Source organism: Sphaeramia orbicularis, chromosome 9, assembly GCF_902148855.1.
Source record: "Sphaeramia orbicularis chromosome 9, fSphaOr1.1, whole genome shotgun sequence".
NCBI lineage: Eukaryota > Metazoa > Chordata > Actinopteri > Kurtiformes > Apogonidae > Sphaeramia > Sphaeramia orbicularis.
In genome coordinates this window covers 49,545,522-49,571,235 of record NC_043965.1, presented here as the reverse complement: position 1 = coordinate 49,571,235, position 25,714 = coordinate 49,545,522, and the positions used below count along the sequence as shown (strand labels likewise).

The 25,714-nt window shown below is 38.3% G+C and overlaps 1 protein-coding gene across 1 annotated transcript; it reads right to left on the bottom strand.

Moving 5' to 3' along the window:
* Positions 1 to 332: 332 nt before the first annotated feature.
* On the bottom strand, positions 333 to 24,254 carry LOC115426144 (probable bifunctional methylenetetrahydrofolate dehydrogenase/cyclohydrolase 2). Its single transcript, XM_030144130.1, has 8 exons — positions 24,094 to 24,254; positions 20,612 to 20,796; positions 20,305 to 20,427; positions 16,561 to 16,713; positions 13,689 to 13,796; positions 9,658 to 9,750; positions 3,305 to 3,430; positions 333 to 702 (listed from the first exon to the last, which is right to left on the bottom strand). The coding sequence occupies exons 1-8, from the start codon at positions 24,234 to 24,236 to the stop codon at positions 587 to 589; spliced, it is 1,047 nt and encodes a 348-aa protein (XP_029999990.1). The 5' UTR covers positions 24,237 to 24,254; the 3' UTR covers positions 333 to 586.
* Positions 24,255 to 25,714: the final 1,460 nt, after the last annotated feature.

Here is a 25,714-nt window from a genome sequence, read left to right as displayed (position 1 = left end):
AGGTGCTTTTTGAAAAGAAAAAGAAAAAAAAAACCCAAAACATTGCTCTGCTAGTCAGAAAAGTTGCAGCTCTTATGTCCACATGAGTACAGTCTGTAGTTGCAATCCACATAGAATGGAGCCCAAATTATACAGAAATTCTACCTGGAAACCATGGCCTCCTCTCTTTCCAAACACTTGAACTTACAAACGAGCTTTGGAACTTCAAATAAATCACATAAATAAAAGCAAAGAAAGAAACTGAGGTAATACAGGATTGGCACAGCATCAATTTTTATTTAATATTTTGTTTCCAGTGAACCCGGAATGTTCAAAAATGAACAAAACAACTTCAGTAGAAAAAATATTAATTTAATTTCTTAAAAAGAGAACTCTGAAATAAATAACTGAAATAAATAAAAGAACAAATTCACAATATAAATAATAATCAAGTATGTTTCCCAGCAGATATGGAGTCTCGAGTCCATGAACATCTCAAACACTAGCTGGATTGAACAGGTGTTCAATCGACTGTATGTGTAGATGTATGTCGAGAATATGTGTATCATTCATGAAATCTCTTCATGTTTTCCTAATGTGTGTGGGTTTAATGCATCAGTGCGTTCCTGGCAGCGGTCACAGTGTTCTTCATCAGCATCGCGACTGTCATAGGACCCACACCTCCAGGAACAGGTGTGATAAAACCCGCCTTTTGTTTCACTCCTGCAACAAGTTCAAACATGCGAAATGGGTTAAAAGGGTTTAATATTTCCAGGAGCTGCTGCACTGCTGAAAGGGCTGGGTATCGATACTGATACCGATACCTGGGTTTGGTAACCAGTTCTTCGATGATACATATAGTTAGCCTCATAGCATGATTACCTAACTCTAATTACCTAAAAGTATGTGGGCACGTTGAATTCAGGTGTTTCTTTTACAAACAGGGGTCTGGAATATAAAAAAATAATGACAAATGTCGTATGATAGTTTTATATTGGGATAAATATCATATTGATTATTAATATTGATGTGTCTATGTCAAATCCTCATGAACAGGACATCTTACAGCTGTAGACATGATGGTTAGTTGTGGTAGAAAATTATTATTTACAGTCAGAGGATGAAAAATATTTTAGAAATTTAGAGGAAGAACATTTAAAATCATAGTCATGGATGAAAAAAAAAAATCAACGTTGAGAGTAAAACCATCTCTGAGGCATTTTGGAAGCAAAGATAACAATTTAAACCAAATTAACTTCTTCTGTTAAATTGTATGTAAGTACAGAGGTGAATGTATAGGCTAATGCCCCTGTGATCATCCTATGTCTATTTGTTTTGTGTTTTTTTTTTATTATGTCTATGTCATCATTATATGTATTTTAAAATTGTTAATTTATAGTGAATGAGTGACGTATTAATGTTGGCTGTTTTATGTCTTGTTTCTGTAGTTATTTTCACCAATTCTGGCATATTTACATGGGTGCATTTTTTATACAGCAATGTTCACAAATATGCATGGTCCCTATTAAACCAATAAATAAAAATAAATAAATAAATAAATAAACAAACAAACCACTGCAATGATATTTATCCCAATATAAAACTATATTCTGACATTAGTCATTATTGTTTTGTATCCCAGACCCCTGTTAGAAAAGAACCACCTGAATTCAACATGTCCACATACTTTTGTCCATGTGTGAGTAAGGCAATTATGATATGAGGTTAAAGATTTCTGCCAAGTTTTCTCATGTTAACAAGATGACAGTTACATTATACATTGGTCATTCATCTGTATTTTTCAAAACATAAAAAACACAAACTTGTTTGGTGTTGGTGTCTGGACGTAAACTCCATTTCTAAGCTAATAACTGTGTTGTTGCCTACGTCTATAACAGCCTCTACATTGATTTCTATGGAGGACCTGGGTCTGTTTGTCTGACAAAATCCTTATCTTCAGGCCTGAGTGATCTTATTAGCTTTATGACACCTTTTGTGATGTGAACAGTAAATTTCCTCAAATAAAAATGAAACTGAAACTACTTAAGCCAAAAGGAAAACTGACAAAAACAAAACTGAAATAAAAGACAAACTGACAGACTAAATAAAAAGAGAAATCAAGGACAAATTCAAAGCTACAGTAAAATATAGATGTAAAACAAGTGATAATCAGTGTTTTCCAGCAGCAGGTTTCAACATGTTGAATTAAAAAATACTTTTTTTTGTTATGCTGATTTTACTTTATTTATTTAAACCAGGGGTGTCAAACATGCGGCCTAGGGGCCAGATGCGGTCCACCAAAGTTTCCAATCCGGCCCGTGGGATGAATTTGTAAAGTGCAAAAATTCCACAGTCTTGAATTGAATTAAGCAAAAAAAAAAAAAAATAGCTTGAATTAAGGAAAAAATGTTAAATTAAGCAAAAAAAAAAAAAAATCTTAAATTTAGCAAAAAATCTTGCATTACACAAAAAAGAAAAATTAGCTTGATTTAAGGAAAAAATCTTGAATTAAGCAAAAAAAAAAAAGTCTTCAATTAAGTAAAAAAATCTTGAATTAAGCCAAAAAAAATCTCAAATTTAGCAAAAAATCTTGAATTAATTAAACAATTTTTTGCTTGAATTAAGGAAAAAATCTTGAATTAAGCAAAAAAAAAAAATCTTCAATTAAGTAAAAAATATCTTGAATTAAACCAAAAAAAATCTTAAATTTAGCAAAAAATCTTGAATTAAGCAAAAAATCTTGAATTAACAACTTCAAATTTTTGTCTTTGGTTTAATGCACAAAATAACATTAAATTATGAAAATATTTACATTTACAAACTATCCTGTAACAATAAAATGTGAATAACCTGAACAAATATGAACAACCTGAAATGTCTAAAGAAAATTCAGCACAATTTGAACTATTTTCTGCCTGTTCCTCAGTGTTTAGTGCCTTTGTAGATGTGATTCATAATGCACATGGACAAATGAAAAGTTGAGGAACAATATTGTTAAAATTACACTGATTTTTCTTAAGAAATTTCAGTTTTTTTTTTTTTCAGGTTATTCACATCTTTTTTGTTTGGATAGTTTACAAATGTAAATATTTTCATAATTTAACGTTGTTTTTTTCTTTACACTAAAACAAAGACAGAAATTTGAAGATGTCATTATTTATATGATATTCTGTTATTATTTTACTGGTTCCGGCCCACTGGAGATCAAATCGGACTGAATGTGGCCCCTGAAAGAAAATGAGTTTGACACCCCTGATTTAAACGCTGCTCCTGTTTTTACCACTTCCTTGTCTGAATAAATCTCAGCGCTTTAGTGAATATTTACCCTCGAAGTCCACGTCACCGATGAGCCGGAGTTTCCCGGTGTTTGGGTCCTTGATGCGGTTTATTCCCACATCGATGACGGCTGCACCCTCCTTCACCATGTCTGCTGTGATCAGCCTGGGAACACCTGAGTGACAACAACAACATTATGTCATTGGAAAAGGATATGAGGCTTTATTGGTAATTAGAGGAAAATGATAAAACAACTAGAAGCACTCGGAGAGCGCAGACCTCCGCCAAAGCTGATCAGTGGCCCCCCCCGTGGGCCCCCGCACCCCCGATCACCACCAAAATGTAATAATTTCTTCCTTATCCCATTTCCAACAAACCCTGAAAATTTCATCCAAATCTGTCCATAACTTTTTGAGTTATGTTGCACACTAACGGACAGACAAACAAACAGACAGACAGACAGACAAACAAACAAACAAACAAACCCTGGCAAAAACATAACCTCCTTGGCGGAGGTAATTACAAATGAACAATGAAACCGTGAAAACTCTACTTTAAAAAACTAGTTTCATTATCCCTGTAGGTCAGCGTCATGTTCTATCTGAATCAGTCCCCAGGTGAATGTGTGAGGTTGTCGGGTTCTGTCTCTACGTTCCAGTCCTGTGGTCTGGATGCAGGACATCAACCTCCCAACAGAAGTGGGTGGTAGTGTCACTGGAGGAGAACTCAACTAATTCAGTCAAAGTCCATATATGACTTCTATCAGTGATCAATAGGAACTATACCATTTACATGTTATAAACCATCAAAATATGGAACATTAAAGGGACAGTGTTACGTTCCAATATGTGAATAGTTTCTTCTGCTACATTGTTTTTTGCGCTGTCTCTGTGTATGCACACTTTTTCTGTTGCTGCCTTGACTGCTGAATTTCCCTGTTCTGGGATCAAAAAAGTCTAATCTAATGGCACATTTTTAATATTAAAAAAAAACTGTCAAAAAATCAAATATGTAAATTTCTTAGAACTGTGGAAAACCTTTGTAGACATTGTCCCGAGGAAGAGACATAAAAAATATGAAATGAATCTGACCAGTAGTTTCAGAAAAGAAGGTGTTTGAAGAACTTGCTAACGAAGACGACGATGAAGACGACATTGAACACAGTGCTTTCAACAGGTCATAGTCAACCGACTGGTGACATAAAAACAGCCTCATTAGAGAGAGGCCAAATACTGATAAATATAACCCAACTGTCTAGAATTAAAGTATTAAAATTTGTCAATGAGGTAAAATCCAGTGTTTCCAACTCCTCGGTATTGAAGTATCTACTGTTTGTCCTAAAGTCTCTAGAGGTTACTAAATGGCATCATCACCTAATTTGCATAATTATAAATGTTCATGTAATTGTGATAAACAATGTAGGACAGAGGAATTACATTGTGTTAGAGACAAAAAGTGAGAATAAAAACAGCCAAAATATGTTTAGAACTCCAGATGAACTAGGGATGCACCAATTCCGATACGAGTATCGGGTATTGGCTCCGATACTCAGTGTGTGTACTTGTATTCGTACTCGTAAAAGTAATCCAATACAAATGCACCGATACCACTTACGGCCGTGTGACATTCACAGTTCAGTTCAGCAGGTACGCGCCGGTGGAATAATGTGAAGGGAGTGTGAAGAGTGTGGAGAGTTTTCAAAATAAATGACGGTGATAAAAGTAACGCTGACTGCAAGTAACGTTAAAGACACAGACAGATACAGACGCAGCGTTCTGTCCATCATCTGCGTACATTCCATCCGTTTTCCAGGTGCTGGCGGATGAGTACCCAGACATACAGGGGTACGGAGTGGTGTGGACCGCCGCCAGCGGAAGTGAAAACGAAACTTCTCACCCATTTCTCTTTTCTCTTCCTGCTGAAGCTTCGCTTTTAAACCTTACCAGCGAAAACGCTGCAATATTAGAATCACATTAGTGTTGCCTCTGCCATCTCCATGTTTATTACTGACTTTCTTCTTCTTCTTCTCAAAAAACTTGACTCTTCTTCGTGGTATTTGTCCAGTATGGTTAATTCAGAGCGGCGCCCCCTGGTGGATTAATTGAGAAACACTCATTCCAACACATTAAATGTCAGTAGCAGCACTTTGTTCCAGTCAGACTAATGACAACGACAATAAAGAACATTTACAAAAGGAACTAAGAACTGGAATGGGATTATTAAGTACTCGTATTGGTACTCGGTATCAGCAAGTACGCAAATGTAAGTACTTGTACTTGTACTCGGTCTGGTAAAAAGTGGTATCGGTGCATCCCTAAAATGAACTATACTTTGTCAGTTCTAGGTTTTTACCTGTCAGGCCAACTTCTGGCCAAAGTAGTATTGTAATCATTTTGTTGTCTGTCTGTCCGTCCGTCTGTCCATTCAATGACGTAATCACATTATCTGAATAATGCATTGACATATCTGCACCACATTTATACTGTGGATGTGTCTTGGCACGGAGCAGAAGAATATTGGAAATAGGTGTCCTATAGGGCCTACAGGGCAGTAACTTCAACAGAATCTTATACTATATTTGGCGTAGGGGGATTAAAAGTATGCAACACGTTATGTTTAACCTTACGGTCCACATAGGAGACGACAACAAGTCACAGTAAAACAGGAAAATTTACAACCAGAACATTTGTAATTTTCAGTCGACATGAACAATGGAAATGGACCAAAAAGAGACAATAGAGAAAACTGTCAATGGGACTGATTTATATTCAGTGATTTGTTTTAGACAAACAACCATACGTGTTTTCATGTCAGAGTCTCCATAAGTCTGCAATAACACCAGAAAAAAGGGGATGGATTTGACACTAGTGTCTTTTTGGATAAAGACTCTCTAGAGGGGTCTGAAAAATCCCTAAATATACCAACAAAGTGTCTAAGTGTGAAACACTGACTTTTCCATCTACAGACAGACCGTGGGTTTATATGACTGGGACACAGGAAATCATCTGGTGCCATTTACAGGAACATGGGTGAGTTTTAGGGTTTGGGGCACTTTAGAAAAGATGAGAAAGGTTTACTAATAAATATTAAAAGTAGTGAAATTTGTTTCTAGTGCTTTTGAAAAAAAGTTCCTATGGAAGAATGAAAAGTTGCTAAATCTAGCAACAAAAGTGTTAATATGGCATCAGTGGTGAAAACATTTGATTTGGTTAAATTTCTTCTTGTTCAATACAATTAATATAAAAAGACAAAGTTCATTCTATTTTTTTACACTTTGCCAGTGAAAATCAGGTTTAACAAGTTTATAATCAAACTCATTCCCCATAAACTTTTTGACTGCATTTGTAGTTCAGTTTTTACAGCTCACACACTCAACAGTTTCACAGTAAATGTCTGCAGCATCTCGTTGAAGAGTCGTCTTTATGACTCTTTATGACTTTATGTTGCTCAACTTCAGAACCTCAACAAGGTTTTCTTAATATGCAGTTACAACCATTCCAACAAACCTATAAAAATAGTTTGGTGTTCATCAGGCTCCATTTACGTTATTGTACCAAAGTCAGCTGTCTTTGTTTCTGCAGTGGTAATGCATATTATTCATCAGTACGTCTTCCACTCTATTTTGCTTTTAAAAGATATAATGGCAGTATAAGATGATAGCTTTGATGCCTGTAATTGAGATCAACAATAATTATACAGTATATTTATGTTGATAACCACAAATTGAAAACCTCCACCCCAACTCTTCAGATGGTGATAAGAGCTTTTCAACAGAGAAATTAAGTCTGAAGCAAATAACAGGAACCAGACTGAAGGTTAAAAATCATCAGTTCTGTGTCTGTCACACAGACAATGACATGTTCATCCAAAACTACATCCTGAGCATAATCACCTACAATTACATATCCACAACTAGTTAACACACATAAATAAAAAATTGAATGAATAAATGAATGAATGGATTAATAAATGACCCAGTAATGTGAATAACTCAACAGATACAAATGTTTTTTTCTTATTTCCACAAGTGAAAAGTGAAGGACTGAAATGAAAATGAGCCTTGGATCAGATACTACAGTTTTCAGACTAATATCTGATTGGTTGGTTCATTTCCTCACATTCATGGCACCACAGAGCAGTTCTGTGAAAAAAGGCTGAAACCTTAGTGATTCAGATTCCACTGTGATGACTTCATGTAAGGGCTGGTCAACACTTCCACAACCCTCTGTCCGGCTTGTGTTTCTATTCCCCGTCCCAGAATCAAACAGCAGTGAAAGGACTGAACATGAACTGAATGTGGTCAGTGTTATGACATAAATGAGCCTTTACATTTATGCTCGCTTTACATACGTAAATAGGTACATCCGTTTCTAATGCTGTCCTGTGTCACTGCCTTCAAACTCCTGTGTGGCTATTGCGTTGGAATGAGCAATTCTTAATCAATCCACCAGAGGGCGCCGCTCTTAATTAACATACTGGCCAAATACCACGAAGAAGAGTGAAGTTTTTGAGAAGAGGAAGAAAGTCAATAATAACAAACATGGCGACGATAGAGGAGGTTTTACTAATGTTGATACTAATGTTGATATTCAGAAGGGTAGCTATCAAAAATATGTTGGTAGTTCTTCATTAACTCACACAGTCGCTCTTAGAAAAGTGCCGCTACTTATGAAAATTATTCTCTTCAAAGCTCAACACTGCCTCCATGGTTTGTGGTGGTACTGCTCTGTATTTTCCGTCTGGGTTCGCATCCGAAAGCTCCCAGAAAACGGACAGAATTACGTAGGTAATGTATGCAGAGGACAGACAGAACGCCCTGTCCAAATCCATCTGCGTCTTCAGTGTAGAGCATAAATGAACCCTTATCCTGTTAGTGCTAAATAAAAATTCAAAAAGAAGAAAACTCATGCTACACAGCGCAGTACATGACTCAGACCTGTAACACTAGCAGTACTTTGGACTGTGTTCTCTTGGTAGTCCTCAGGGGTCTAAGGGTATTTTCTTGATTTTTACATACTTTCTTAAATTCACCTTTCTAAGGTACTTGCAAATAATAGAATACTCAAGTGTTTTATATCAAAATGTTCAGGGTAATCTCAGTTTTTATGTAAACCGAGGCCTATTTTTGTCCTAAAGCACTGTAGAAAGAAACAATTCAACCAAAACACTGAAAATCTGAAGTCTGATTTTTGGAAACGTTCAGATCTCATGTGAAAACACTCCTTAACGCATGTGAACCAGGTGATTTGGTGCTTGATATAGGTTTACCAAAGTCTAAATTTCACAAAGGTAGTGAAATGCATAAATGCTGTATGTCATTGTGTTTTCACCAAATGTCTGAAATGAGGCTGAATAAAGCAAGGCTGTGCAAATGAGGAAGAAAAAAAAAAAAAAAAAAAAAAAAAAAAAAAATATATATATATATATATATATATATATATATATATACACACACACACACAGTATTTCAGTATTACAGTATTTCTGTTCTGTTTCTCTTCATACCTATCCAAATAATAGGACCAATGGCCCTGTAGCTTTCCGGCACTTCCTATGTCTTATATTGGGGAAATTTTTCAAAGTCGCACCAAATCCAGAATCAGAGCCGGATCCAAATAATTTCACTAACTTTTGTTGACATCATCATAAAGAAGCTGTATACCAAGTTTGAAGTCAATCGGAATTGTAGTTTCCAAGAAGAAGACGATTGAAGTTTTGTAACGGACGACAGACAACCGACGACGACGACGACAGACGACGACGACGACAGACGACGACGACGACAGACGACGACGACGACAGACGACGACGACGACGACAGACGACGACAGACGACGACAGACGACGACGACGACAGACGACGACGACGACAGACGACGCCACCGCAGGAGGCCGCATGACGACAATAGCTTACAGCCTATTGGCCAGTAAGCTAATAAAACTGTGATAGGGAGGGCCTTACAGCCTTGACAGATGACAAATTGAGCCCTTAATGTCTGCACAAGTTGAGTGACAAAGAACTGATCCACTTCAGTCCATTATCATTATAAGAGGTGATAATGTGTGTACATTATGTACATTTCTCTGTTATTGGCCTCTAACTCCAGCTATGAATCACATGTGATGTCAATGGAGTATGTGATGGACAGATGACATTCTACATCCATTTAAGTATTTGAATCAATTTTCTATGCCGTGAATTGACAAAAATGTTAATAAAAATTAGCAAAACAGTTACAAAAACATATCTCTGGTTTTACATGGTCCATCAACATCAAACAACACCTGAGAGAGAGTTTCATGTCTGCACTTTAGAATGATGTTGACAGGACCTGCTTTTTTCATAATGGTGTTTCCATCAGTGACAGTTAAAGTAGAGTCTGCTGTGTGTCCTATATTTACCTGCAGCAGCGATAATGATGTCAGCCAGACTGGTGAGCTCCTTCAGGCGCTCCCTCGGTGTACACCTATGGGTGATGGTCACTGTGGCGTCTCCTGAGAACAACAATGACTGACTTACATGGATTTGTCAGGATCACCCATATCGGTCAGAAGTCATGCACACATGGGTTCACAAGGTGGAGTTTGGGTTAAAGCAATGAAATGCATTCTCCAGGGACATTACTTAGAATGGATTCTTTTTGAGAAACAGTGTTTAAAACTGCTGATGATAACATTTCTTTTAATCGGGCAATTTTCTAGCAAACAAAAATCATAACCTGCAATTTTTACAATCTGACATTTTACCAAGAAAACCCTTCACCATTCCATCATTATAAATAATAGTCGGAGAAATCATGAATGACCATAAAAGACAGTAAATACAGACCCTTCAAATACCACACAATATTATGCCTTCGTGAAATATAACAGTAACCTTCAGCAACAAAGCGGAAGACTTCAAAAAGCTACTTTCAGTGAAAGAGTCATCTAAGACTTAACCCATATACACGAGTACTACATGTAGAAGCTGCAGTCACTGCCTCCAATATGGTCGACCTGTAGCAATAAAATCAAAAGCCTTCTGGTGTTTACGTTTTCAACTGATTTCACTTAATCATTTTTATATTACAGGGATTTTATGATCTCTGTGTAGATATCAAACCCTTGAACCAGGACCTGATCTGTCTGAGGAGCAGTTTTCTCCAACTTCTACAGGCAAAAACATGTATGTAATTAGGATGAAGCATCAGTATAGTACATACTAAAAGAGTCTTTAACACACTTATTCTCCACATGATGTGTGGGTTAAAAACTTTCTGATTCAGTCAGTGATTACACAACAAGTGAAAGTGACGACAGTGATCTTAATCTTTGTCTAAGATGTGCAAGAACATCGTGCGTGGTCAGAACTGAACTGTGACCAGGAATACAGGTGTGGAACGAGGAAACACAAGGAAGAAATCATGATGGGAAGGAAGGCAAGTCAGAGCACACCAAATAACCACATCACACACATACCTGACACAGTGGCCATTTCTCAATATCAAATTTGTCGAGTACGGTTTAGTGAACTCGGCAAGTACGGTCTTGGTAAGAACAATCCAAGAGAATGGACTTCCTAAGAACGCCAGTCTGTAACTGGAACGGGTGGTATTTGTGAACTTTCCTCCATGGTTCAGCTGTATTTCTGTCATCGGCTCCGTAACACATTTCCCTCAAATCACCACAATATCACTGTATTAGATTTCAATACATCTGTACTATTTACATGTCATTTATATTTTTATACATTTTGTATATTTTTCAAAACTGGAACAAATTTCATTGAATCCCATATCATCATGTATTTCTCTGTATTCTGTCTCTGGCGTGTGTTCCAACATTGGATCACATCATCTTGTTACAGTCATCTGGTCAATAAAAGATTTCTGAATTAAGTTTTCACAGAAGCCACCGTTGCATTCGAGAGTAGCACAAAGTGCATCTTGGGATATTTCCCAGCCAAGTCTACACAAGTCACCAACCAGTGCATCCTTGGTCTAAGCTAGCAGACAAGAACAACATCCAGGAATTCCATGTGTTCTTGGCTTATGCAAACTTTCAATTGGAACAGTACTTGGGCCCCGACTGATGATGTTTCATGAGATTGCGAGAATGGAAGAACAGACAAGAACACATATTGGGAAATAGCCTGAGAAACCAAATACTGCTACTAATTAAAAGTAATCAAGGAGTTGGATAACCGTTATGTAGAAGTGGCATCTGCAGTAAAAATGGAAAAAGAAAATCTTGGTGTCAAATTTTTGATAACTTCCAAAAACAAAACCTGAACTAAATACTAGAATTGCACTGATTAATCAGCCATGCTCAGAAATTGGTTGATTTTCATGTGACTGGCCACAACCTGAGACCGTTCGGTCAGTCTGAAATTGACCAATTTTGAGCGCAGGTCAAATTCCTGTCGCACCGCATAGCTAGACCTGGGGCCAGTTCCAGATAGTCATATATGAAGTGGAAATCAGGAATGTGAAGGGGGCATGGGGGGCGGTCCGTGCTGTATGTACCTCACACTGAGTAAGCACACACCATACAACCGTGCAAAGTGAAAGTGAAACTTAAGATGCTTTACTAGTTCCTCTAAATCTCCTACTGTCGTGCACCTCATTTTCCTTTTCCCTACCTTTGGAAACTTTCATTTGAGGGGGCAGGATGTTGGTTAAGGGGGCATTGCCCACTCTTGCTTGCACCCCCCCCGCCACCAACCAGACTGAACCAGGCCCAGCCAGACCTATGATAATTACTGTATTTGTATAATAATTTTACCCTCTATACAATGTCAAATCAATAATTCCAAAAATCCGATAATATATGATAATTTGACTCCTTTATTACACAACTAAATTAATTCATTATCAAACACAAATAGAATACGGATCCTTCGCATAGTGCTGCCCTTGTTTTTATTCATCCTCTCACATGTCTCTCTACTCATGAGACAGGACCTTGGTTCAGCCCAAAGCCTGTAGAAGTTGTGAATGTATATGTAAGGGTAGAGACTGCGATCTGGTAGGATCGGCGATTCTACCAGTAGAGACTCCGATCGTAGTCTCTACCAGTAGAAACTCCGATCAGAGTCTCTACTGGTAGAAACTCCGATCCTGCCAGTAGAAGGGTTAGGGTTAGGGTTAGGGTTCGGGGTTAGGGTTAGGGTTAGGGTTAGGGTTCGGATTGGAGTTTCTACCAGTAGAGACTCTGATCGGAGTTTCTACTGGTAGAGACTACGATCGGAGTCTCTACTGGTAGAATCGCCGATACTACCAGATCGCAGTCTCTACCCTGACATATACGTGGTGTTAATCTGGTCCATTCAGTGCAGGGGTTCATCCTGTGCTCCACATATGCAGAGACACTTCCTTTTTTCCAAGGTTCTGTTAGATCGTTTAAAAGTAAAACTGAGCTGCAGCGTGTAATATGTACAATCTATGATAATGAGTTACTAAACAGATGGTCTGAGCCACATCGGAATACAAATTGGATGTGTATGATGATTTTCCTTCAAATACGATAATTTCCAGCTACCGGTACAATACGAAACTCACTAAAAACCAGGCGTTTCAATCCATGCACCTGTTTTTATACAGAAAACCTGGCACCTTTTTGCACACTTTTCTTCTATTTTTAAAACAAATGTCCTTCCTACGATGCTTGTTGCAACAAATTTCCAAAAATGCCCAAGTGATCTACCGGCTCTGTTTGTAAACAAATGGATTGTTCATGGTGGTGTACACTTTGAAATTGTTAACGATGAGGGAAAAGATTTAGGTGAGTAATCACAGAAAGACTAACAGATTAGTGATATTTAGGCTATGACTCTGGTTTTACAAATTTGATGAAATATTGGGATGAAAGTCATATGCAGCTTTAAGTGTCTGTGCTGTAACTTCTATAATAATGAGTCTATTAAACAAACACACTTTTATTATAGACTCAGTCAGTTGCAATTCTTCTTATTTGCATCTTATCTAAAGGTTTGATTTCCAGTTTTATCTTGATCTGACCTGCGATGCAGCTACAGTTTGACAGGTCATGTCTTATTGCTTCATCCTTGCAGCAAATTCCATGTGCTCCCTTTCCAAAGCCCCTCCCTTCTTCCTGCAGCCTTAAAAGGACCGTTGATCCGCCTGCCAACAGCGTTCCCAGCCAAAAATCTCACCCTGTGCTTTTCCACCACACTCCCGCTGCGCTTCCTCCCCCCCCTCACCCCCACCCCGCCCAGTGCATACATCAGCACTTTATTGTTCAGTAATAATAAGATGAGCCATCTTTATGGCCTCCTATTTGCTGGTCTTAGCTTGACAAAAGCTTTCTGGGAGCCAATATTTTTCAGGGCAAGTCAAGATGGTGTAATATCATCTGCCTACAAAGAACAGTACTTCGTAGAATGATGTTGAATCATTTTCAAAGTCAAGGATTAATACACATAAACTCACCCCCGGGGCGTTCATGGTTGCGATCGGTGTGCAGCAACATAGCAATGGGCATTCCAACATTTTTGGAGCGGCCAGCGACCAACACATTCTTTCCCACTGTCTCAATTCCTGAAAAAAGAAGTAAAACTTTAATAAATTATGCTTCATCAACAGTAATGCTCAATGAGGACTTCAGTACACAACTAACAGTTGTTTGATTAAAATAAAATACCTCCACCACAGTTTAGACAATAACATCCTTTATGAACCAAAGTAAAGGGTATATAAATATTTCAGTGTATGAATGTTGGCTTCTTATTTTGTCTAAAAGTAACATTATTACCAAAGGTTACGTTATGACCAACTGGAGATTTTATTTGTGTTTCCACAGAAGAAACAAGAAAAAAAAGGCTGTTAACTCTGTGCATATAGACTCATTAGGTCAGAAGTATTTATGATGACTGATGAAGGGATGTAAAAACAAGAACATACCCTGTTACGTCAAACTACATGTATTTATTTTGTCTTGATTTTAAAGTATTTAACCACTGTAGGCATTTGCACTAATATACTATACTATATACTATATAATATTGAATTTGCACATTGCACTTTCTTTCTTAACCAATGTGATAATGCATTGCACTTTTATTTCACTTATTTATTTTTTATTCTGGATGTTTGTTATTTTTATTGTTGTATGAGTGGTATGTGTTGTCTGTGCAGTGGACCCCTCTGTCCAAGACAAACTTCTCCCAAGCGAGACTATTAAAGACACCTTGACCTTGACCTATACATAAAACAACATTGTGATTTATTACCTGAGCATCTCTTCAAAATGGCAGTGCAATTAATAAGCTACTACTGAAAGTTAATGAAGAAATGGCAATAAAGATGGTCAGACAAGTTTATTGTATCGTTATCCCCACATCATAATTGCTTAACTCATACACAAATGGACAAAAGTATGTGGACACGTTGAATTCAGGTGTTTCTTTTCTAACAGGGGTCTGGGATACAAAACAATAATGACTAATGTCAGAATATAGTTTTATATTAAACTATATGGAAATAAATATTGGGACACACCATGTCTACAGCTGTAAGATGTCCTGTTCATGAGGATTTGACAGAGAAACATCAATATTAATAATCAATATGATATTTATCCCAATATAAAACTATATTATGACATTTTTCATTATTGTTTTGTATCCCAGACCCCTGTTAGAAAAGAAACACCTGAATTCAGCGTGTTCACATACTTTTGTCCATTTGTGTATGAGTTAGGCAATTATGCTGCGAGGTTAACAATATGATTGAACATTTGCATCCATTTGTCATAGCTAGACAAATGGACTAGTCTGCAGGATTTATTGTGTTGGAGCAACATGAATTCTCAACTTGAATCCAAAGACCTGAATTTAAAAAACTCAGTAGTTCAAGATGAAAACCTTCACGTTCCTCTGAACATTTTCTAAATTACTTGCACTAAGTATCCTAAGTATCTTCATAACTGCCTGGGAATGTCAAATATTCCCTGAGAATATTTAGTATAAACAAGCCCCAAGGCCTCCATCTTCATCCTAAAAGGACACTTATCACAAACACCATCATAAACACAATGGACCCAAAAAGCTCCGACCATCGTCAAGGATGCTCCCAACGCCCTTCAACTCGTCAACTCTGACTGGGGGACCAAGGATTTCAGGTTTTCTAAACCACACTTAACAGATTAGCAATTCTGGTTGATTAAAGCTTTATCTCTGGGTATATATGAGCAGCAGCACCCCCTAATGGAGCTGATCAGTTAAACCACAAAAGGAGTTTTTCCTCTGGTGTTATATCTTCCAGAGGAACAATTACTCTCACCAAATGACAGTAATGCAGAACAATATTTGAATTATCCAGGTTTCTGCCTGTTAAAAGGAAATTTTTCTTTCCACTGTCACCAGTCACAAGTGTTTGCTCCTGGAGGATTCTGCTGGGTTTCTGTAAATTGGTTTGAGAGTCTGGTTTCAACTGGCTCCATATGTAGTGTCATGAGATAACTTTTGTTATGATTTGGGGCTACATAAATAAAATTTGACTGATTGATTGAATTATTTATTTGAATTATTTTAACTCATCTAAAATTGGCTTTACTACTCACTGTTTACCAATTCATGTCCATTCTTAATTTAAGAGGAAGATTTCTCCGGTGCCTATGCACAGAGACTGGCTTTGTGCAGAATACAAAAGAAAAGCTGTGTTAGAAGCCATCTAATGGGCCCCATATGGTATTACAGAACAAAAGCTGAGCCTCTGTCACAAAAGATTCATTGATGAGCCGAGATCTGCTGACCAGGGTATGAATGCAGTCTGAGTCCGTTCAATCCAAGGTACGATACAGCACCATGGAGAATGCACATCTAATGATATAAACCAGTGGTTCTCAACTGGTCTGGCTTCAGGACCCACTACCATCCCTCAATGACAAGACAAGACCCAGATTAATAAGTTACTTTCTCACATTTATTCAATAAAAAGATGGTGTGTGTATGAAAACACAGAAGACAAGTTTGATGATCAGCCAAACTGACCAGCAGGAGGTGATGATAAAGAGGGAAATATTCCCATTAACACTAAATGAGGTCCATTTGAACCAAAACTAAAATGTGTGTAAAAATTTTCACACGTCTGTTCCACATTTTTAATATTTTTTTGCTGATTCAAACAATCATTTAATTGAATCGAGGAAAATAATCAATCGATTTAACCGATTCCAAAAGTAACTAATAGCTGCATCTCTTGTTTACTGCTCCTTACAGGATTATCTGCTCACTGCAGGGTTTAGAAGATGTGCTGATGACAGTATGTCCATGTGGTTGTGTCGTTGGAGCTGTGGACTCACCTGCTCTTTTGATAATCTCCCAGACAGCTGCAGGTGTGGCAGGAACCATTGACCTCTGGTCCAAACACAGCTTTCCAATGTTGACGATATGGAAGCCGTCCACATCCTTCTCTGGAGCGATGGCGTTACACACCGCCCGCTCATTGATGTGTTCTAAATAGGGGAAGAAGAACAGCAGATGAACAACTACAACACTATTCTGTTGGAAGAAAATCTTTTCTGGATCTTCTGAATGTTGTTTTCAGTGGTGGAAAACGAAATCACATCCTGTAGTTTCACTGTCCTGTTTCAACTATCTGTCTTCAAAAAGTCAACTTTTCATGAGTTCAAACAAACAGTATCTTTGGCTTAGAGGCAATTCATTTCTCAGAGTATTTTAAAGTTTTTAACCTTTGAAGACCCACAATTACGTTTGTCACAACTTCCGAATGTTTTTGGTCTTTCTCAACTGATTTAGCAACTTTATAGTATTATTCTCTGCCTTTTGTATTTTTCACTTAGAATCAGATATTTAATTCACTGATCATGTAGGTGTTCATAAAAGCTCAGAGTATCGTAAATTCCGGACTATAGTCCGCACCTGAATATAAGCCGCAGACCCTAATTTTAGAAAGAAAATCAATTTTGTACACGTATAAGCTGCGCCGGTTTATAAGCCACGGGTGTCCACCAGTGGCGATTTCTCATAGACTGCAAGAGAAGCCCGGCTTCCCCTATCATTACGAAAATTAAATGGTTAAATATGTTTGGTTGTTGACATTTCATTGACTACACGTGTTAAAACACGTTCATCTCACAGACGAGTTTGTTCAGAATCAGCTTTATCACAAATCATCAGACTCGATGTTGTTCACTTCGCATACATTCCCATTGCGCTGTTTCCTCAAACGATCTATGGTCAATGCATTTCCCCATTAAAGCCTGGCTTCTATGGGAGTCTATGGGACCAAGTGGAACCTTTTTTTTTCACTGCGTCAAAACTGGACGGTAATTGGATAAAGGTTTTCTTTGAGTTCAAATGAAATTACTCCCTGTATGTAAATGGGTATGATATGTGTGAGCTTGCTGTCATATCTATAGGTTGATTCGTTGTTAATATGATGATTAAAAAACAAAAGACAAAAAAACGAGGCAATAAAAGGATAGTAATAAAAGCACATTTTCTCTTTCTTATTTTTTTGTCAGTGGACTTATCGGGGTTTCCTTTGGATTCGTGCCGATAGGGGATTGACTCGCTTTTGGGCCGGCTGTGGATTCACGGACTTAAAATGACTTGAAAGACACTTGAAAGTAAACAAATTTTTGTTTTTCGTTAGAGTAGGACTTTTAATTTATTTTTAAAACATAAAGATTAAAAACAAGTAATTACGTCTGTTGTAATATCATTTTCATTTAACATTACGTACGACGTGCGCATTCATTTTGAGATGCTTTAAATTTATGATGGTCTCTGGAGAGCTTTATTGGGTGTTTTCATTCAGAGTTTTGTTTTGTATATTTGTGAAACAAACAAACAATAGGTGGTCTGCCCTCTCCGGGTTGGTGGCGAGTCTTTGCCCCAAGTGGAGGAGTTTAAGTATCTTGGGGTCTTGTTCACGAGTGAGGGAAGGATGGAGCGTGAGATTGACAGACGGATCGGTGCAGCGTCTGCAGTGATGCGGTCCCTGTACCGGTCGGTTGTGGTAAAAAAGGAGCTGAGCCGAGAGGTGAAGCTCTCGATTTACCGGTCAATCTACGATCCTACCCGCACCTATGGTCATGAGCTTTGGGTCATGACCAAAAGGACAAGATCCCAGATACAAGCGGTCCAAATGAGCTTCCTCCGTCGGGTGGCTGGGCGCACCCTTAAGGATAGGGTGAGGAGCTCAGTCACCAGGGAGGAGCTCAGAGTAGAGCCGCTGCTCCTCCGCTTCGAGAGGGGCCAGCTGAGGTGGCTCAGGCATCTGTTTTGGATGCCTCCTGGACGCCTCCCTGGGGAGGTGTTTCGGGCATGTCCCACTGGGAGGAGATCTCGGGGAAGACCCAGGACACATTGGAGAGACTATGTCTCTCGGCTGGCCTGGGAACGCCTCGGGGTCCCCCCGGAAGAGCTGGAGGAGGTGTGTGGGGAGAGGGAAGTCTGGGCATCCCTGCTTAGACTGTAACCCCCGCAACCCGGCCCCGGATAAAGCGGAAGATAATGGATGGATGGATGGTGAAACAATATTAACATTTGAAGGTTTACTATTTTTCCTTAAAAGTTCCCCTTTTGTGTGTGTTAATATTAACTTTATAAAGGTTAAGTTGTTGATGTTATCCATTCCTGCATACCTGGTAACAACAGACAGATTCTTCCCTGGGGTGCGGCAGGCAATAAGGTAAAATCGTCGTATAAGCCGCGTCGGAGTATAAGCCGCAGTGCTTAAAGCGTGGGAAAAAACTAGCGGCTTACAGTCCGGAATTTACGGTAAATTTAAAGGTTATTATATCAAAAACAGAAGAAAATGAAGAAACAGTGACTCATGGCTCAGATGGGACGGCCATGGCTCAGATGGTAGAGCGGGTCGTCCAATAACCAAAGGGTTGAAGGTTCGAATCCTGCTCTGTCCATGTGCTGTTGTGTCCTTGGGCAAGACACTTCACCCTCCTTGCCTCCAGTGCTGCTACTCACACTGGTGTATGGATGCGTGTGAATGTTCAGCAGTGCTTGGAGGGGCCGTAGGCGCAAACTGGCAGCCACGCTTCCGTCAGTCTGCCCCAGGGCAGCTGTGGATACAGATGTAGTTTACCACCACCAGAGGGGGAATGTGAGAGTGAACGAATAATGGATCCACTGTGTGCGCTTTGAGTATGCTTTCATAGAAAAGAGCTATATAAATCTAACCCATTATTATTATTATTTTTCCAACAAAATATATCATTATCTGGACATAAAAACAAGTGTATATAACCACTGTCATTGATCCAACTCCAAGGGTTTTACTGGTGAATCAATGTTGTAGAAGATGTCTGTGTTTCCATGGTAGCTATGGAGCCTCTGAATGTCCAAATGGGTCATATCTGATGACCATGAAAAGATGACAAACTGTATTTTACACCAATTATTTACATGGAATGACAGGATTATTGGATCAGCAGTTATTAAACGTTGTAGATCTGTAGATGCTTTTGGGTCTTTAAGGGTTAATATTTAAAGGAACAATAGAGAGCTGAAGTCCAGACCTTCCATTATGCCACATAAGAAAAAATATAAATGGTGATCACTGGCAAAAGGCAAACAAAGTTTGATCCTGTTTGAATTGTACAATCAACTAAACATATGATGTAAAATGAAAATATATTTTTAAAAGTCACTTTAGATCAGTAGATACTTTTGGTCAGTTTGGTTCTTTATGGGTTAAGGAGAAATGTTGTTTTCACTGGACAGTTAAGAGATGAAAAAATCTAAATGTAAAAAAAGCTAAGACCGTCAAACAGACACAGTTGACTATTTCTATACAGTTGCATAAAATGGAAATCATCTTGTACAGTACCAGTATGTTATATTTGTACCAGTACACTACTGTATATGACTGCAGCTTGTATAATGAAGGAAACTAATTTCAGTCAGAAAAAAAAACACTACAGTATATGGTGTGTATGCACACACATGTGAAGTCTACAGATTAACCTGTACACACCACCTCATTGGATGTGAGGTTAAGTCTCATGTGCAGCTGTGTCATGTGTGTGTGTGTGTGTGTGTGTGTGTGTGTGTGTGTTTACCAGGAAGTGGCAGCTGCACCAACAGGCCGCTAACCCTCCAGTCACGGTTCATCTTGTCAATCAGCTCCAGTAACTCCTCCTGGGAGACCGAGCTTGGCCGCACAACTGTGTCACTGGAAATACCTGGAGAGCACGTACACACTTTGAACACACGACGATCTACATTAAGCCATGTGTGTGATGACTTGGTGAAGTCGGACTAAAATGATATGACATAAGTGAAATGCATTACAACTGTCATGTGTGCTGATCCGTAGGAGGCCTATAATGAACACAGAGGTCAGGACTGAACAGAGTGATGTCTGACCCAGTATACTCGCTGCCCTGGTCTTGTTCCTGACATAGGTCCGGCTGGCTGGATCTTCCCCCACTATGACCACGCCCAGGTGGGGTCTCATGTTGCCCTGAGCAACCAACTCTTCCACATCACGCTGGATTTCTCTGTGGAGCTGACGAGCCAATTCTGTCCCCGAAATCACCACGGCGGCATGTCTACACAAGAAAATTACACTGGTAAGGTGAGTGACAGATGATAAGAAGAAATCGTGTTGATATTTACATTTTATTTATTTGTAGACAAACATACCCATAATTCATTGGAGTCATCTTTTTAAAACTGCCAATATTTACTGCACTGTGCTGTATGTTATAAGATTCATCAGTTTTTGATAACACTGGAGCTGCAGCTATTGATTATTTTTAGAATTGATTAATACATTGATTTTCTTCTTTCTTCTTTTTCTTTGATTAAACAATAATTTAAATAGGTGGAAAACTAGCAAAAATGTGACACAAACATGTCTGAAAATGACAGAAGACTTGTCCTTTATTCCAGAACTAACTGAAACAATAACAGCATTTAAGCATATATATAAATATTTATACTAGAGGTATAATGGGGCACACGTTTCAGTTCGGGGCCTTCGATACAATACGGAGGTGTATCGAATGAATGCATGTAGCCTATGTGAAGAACACAAACACTCGGGGAGCAGGGTGGACACAAGCAGAACTCATGTGCAGGGCCAGTATCCTGCATGGTTTAGATATTTCCCTCTTCCATCACACCTGGAAGCCATTACATCATTATCAGGCTTCTGCAGAGCTTAATGATGAGCTGATCACTAACTGAACCAGGTGTGTTGGAAGAGGGAAATATCTAAAACATGCAAGATATTGGCCCTCGAGGACCGGGTTTGGACACCCCTGGTCTAAATCAATAGAGGTCCATCCAATTGGTGCCAATTAGTGAAATGAGGATCACCTGAGTGGTGTGGGTGTGTCTCAAGTAACTGAGGTATAAAACACCTGTGTCTGGGTCCAAAGCCTGGTTGATCAGTATTCCTGGCAACCATTACACCACGAAGACAGAAGAACGCTCTAAACAACTCAGGGAAAGGGTTATTAGAAGTACAACTCAGAGGATGGACACAAAAACATTTCCAAGGCATTGAACATCCCCTGGAGTTCAGCGAAATCAATCATCAAGAAATGGAAGGAACATGGCACGTGTGAATCTGCCTAGATCAGGCCTCCTAAACTGAGTGACTGTGCAAGTAGGAGACTAGTGAGAGAAGCCACCAAGACCACTAGGATTACTCTGATGGAGTTACAAGCTTCAGCTACTGAGATGGGACAGACTGTGCATAAAGCAACTGCTGCCCTTTTATGGGGGAGTGGCAATGAGAAAGCCACTGTTAAAGACAATACATATCAAAATAATCAATCTGCAAAATACACCGAAATCCTGGAGGACAATCTGATTCAGTCTGCAGGAGAATTACAAACTACAATTAAAAACTACAGGAATGGTTTAAAAAGAACCAGGTAAATGTTCTGGAGCAGCCAAGTCAAAGCCCAGACATCAATCCTATAGAGAATTTGTGGCTGGAGTTCAAAGAGACCTGTTCATGTCTGATACTCACGCAACCTGACAGAGCTTGAGCAGTTTTGTAAGGAAGAATGGACCAAAATTGCAGTGTGCAGATATGCAAGACTGGGACTTACCCACACACTCTGTGCTGATTGCAGCCAAAGGTGCATTTACTAAATACTGACTTGAAGGAGGTGAATTATTATGCAAACAATTATTTTTCTTTGTTTTGTTTCATTGACATTACTTTGTAGAAATCTGATTTCTCTTTGACATCAAAGAGTTTTTTCAAATAAATTTTTGTGTGGAAAAAGGGCAAATTTTATTGACCATGATTGATTTATGAAAGCAATAAAAGAGTAAAACATCCAAGGGGGTGAATACTCATGATAGGCACTGTATTTGTCTTCTCTGTAGCCTGTCTGGTGAAGTATTCATGAAAATAGACCAGTCTAGATCAAAACCACTATAGATAGGCAAGTCAAATGAGGACTAGTGTACCTCAAAAGGGTTGAGGTACATTAAGACCAAATTTCCTGCTTTGTGGTATCTTTTTGTTTTATTTGTGAAAGCTCAAACAATGGGCATTTAGTACAAAATATTAACATCCACAGCTTATTAGCCTAGATGAGGTGCAGTTCTAAAACCACTATAGTTAGGCAAGTCAAATGTGGATTGAGTTACCTCAAGATGCAAGAAAAATCTTTTCAGTTTCTTAATATCTTAACTTTATTCATTTAAACTAAAAATGACATTTCAGTACCTTTCATTTACATCGACAGTGTGTAAACGATGTCCCCTTTCAAAACCATTCTGATTAGTCCAATCTAGATTCGATTTTTCCAGTGAGGACCAAAGTTATTTAGAGTAAAGTTTCAAAATTGTGAAACTACAAAAAAGGGTCATTTCACTGTTTCCCCCATATCTAGTCCACAACAGAGCTGGTCCAAATTAGAACTTGTTAAAGTTAGATAACTTCAGAGAGGCTGAATAATGTTAATCACACAGTTTCTGACTTTTGTGTTTGTAAAAGGTTAATAAAGTGAGATTTCACTGATTTCTCTCCACATCTCAAATCAGACAATGCTGAAATATAAAACCATCAACAACTTACATATGGTGCATTGCCCACCACACACCTAGACGCTAAAAAAAAAAAAAAAGTTTTACTTTGTGTTCAACAAATATCTGTGTGAAAATGTAAGAAAGGGACATTCCACTGTTTTACCCACATCTAGACCACACACCAGGTGCAGATTATACACCACTATGTTTAGACTTGAAAAATGTAGACCACCATATCATTCCTAAGAGACTGAATAACATTAATAAACACATTCTGTTTGTAAAAGCTGAATAAAGTCAGATTTCACTGACTCCTCTTCTCATCTCATATTTGACAAGCTTCACATATTAAACCACCAACTGTCTTAGTTAAACATTACATACAGTGACTTGCCTACCACAGACCTAGAGAGGCTAAAAAATACTTTAAATGCAGTTTCACATTCTATACAGCGGTATAGTTGATCATTTGGGTCCAGTTGTCTGTTGGTCCCAGTGCAGGCTCATCCATACCTCATTAGCTAACAGCTAACAGCTAGCTAACCTTCACATACACTGGTCAACATACACGACCCAAAGCAGCCCGTCCGTTAACAACTGACTTATGTAACAGCAGTACGTTTATAGACAGTTCTTATCTCTAGACACCATCCAGCTTTAGTGTAGGTATGTGTGCTAAACCTGCACCTTCCTTCCCCACCATGACCGGAGACAGCCGCTGTCAATCACTGTCCTCTGACACGTGACGCTCCACACGCCTCCGCCGGTGACAGCGGACCGCATCCCTCCGCAAAGTATCCGCGCGTATATTAAACAGAAAAACTGCCTGTTTTCAGCGTAGTGCCGTTTACCTCGTCGCCGACTGATGTAGGTGTCTCCTCTGATTCTCGCATTTTCTGTGCGTCCGCAGTTTGGCCCGGCAGCAGTGATGGTGTAACGTTAACGGGCTACAAATCCTGAAGGAGGAGCGAAGCGGTGAAACAGAGGCCGCCATGTTTGTGCGTGTGCGTCTGACAGCGTGTGTGCGTCGTGTGTGCGTGTGTGCACGCGAGGGACAATGGGGGAGGGCCATGCTTCGACAACAGCTGATGACAGTGGATGATAACACTGGACTGTGAACGAGAAGAGACCACCATAGCACAAATATTCTCTTTTAATGCTGTTAATTAACCTGATTAACCTTTAAATAATAATAATAATAATAATAATAATAATAATAATAATAATAATAATAATAATAATAAACTTTATTTGTATAGCACCTTTCATACAGAAATTGTAGCCCAAAGTGCTTCACATTGATTGAAAAAAAATACAATATTAAAATACATTAAGATTTGATTAGAAATACAATAAAATAAAAATAAATATAAAAACAGCGCACATTAAAATATTTGATTATACATAGAATTTTTGAAGTGCAAGAAATAAGATAAAATTTGAGAGAAATACAAAAAAATTAAAATAAAAGCAGCGCACATTAAAATATTTGATTATGCATAGAATTTTTGAAGTGCAAGAAATAAGATGAAATTTGAAATACAATAAAATAAAAAAAATAAAAACAGAAATACAATAAAATAAAATAAATAAATAAAAAACGCACATTCCTGGTTCCTGATTTGTGACCCCATTTTTATCTCCTTTCAAAGGCTAATGAGAATAAAAATGTTTTTAATTTGGTTTTAAATATATTCAGTGAACTGGCTTCTCTAATGTCTTTTGGAATTGTATTCCATAACTTTGGTGCATAGTTAGTAAAGGCTGCGTCCCCCATTTTCTTTGTAATATTTCTGGGAGTCGCTAGTAACCCTGCATTTGATGACCTCAGTGTTCTAGTTTGTTTAGTTTAAAGACGCAGAACTATTTTTTCAGTTTCAGATTTATTTTCCTCTACATTTCCCCTTTCACAAGTAATTAATCAACAGTTATTATGGTATTATCCTCTGATGGATCCTCCTTGGATGCTCTTAAAAGATCAGAGTGTCTAAAAAAAAAAAAAAACAGAGAAAATTGGTAAAAAAAAAAAAAAAAAATATATATATATATATATATATATATATATATATATATACACATATATATATATATACACACACACACACACACATAAATAATGGAATCTCAACTCACGTAAATGCTAATTAAAGTGTAACTTTGGCCGTTAGCATTCTGAGTCCACCTCTACTGTCTATGTGACTTCGATGGAAAGACAATGAGATGGAGGTGATGAGGGTGTGAATGTCCAAGAGTAGATGTGGAACTGAAGTAGTTCCGGAACATACCAGTGTGTCAGATCCAGTCTGATGGTGTTGAACAGAGCCATAGAACCACTTCAGCTCCCTGTTGGAAAACCAGCAGGATTTGTCTCATTTCAACTGAAAGACAAGTTGACTGAACAGCTCTGATTTTTATTATTAATGCAAATATTCTGACATGGTGTTGTACTAAATATTCTACTGTTTCATCATC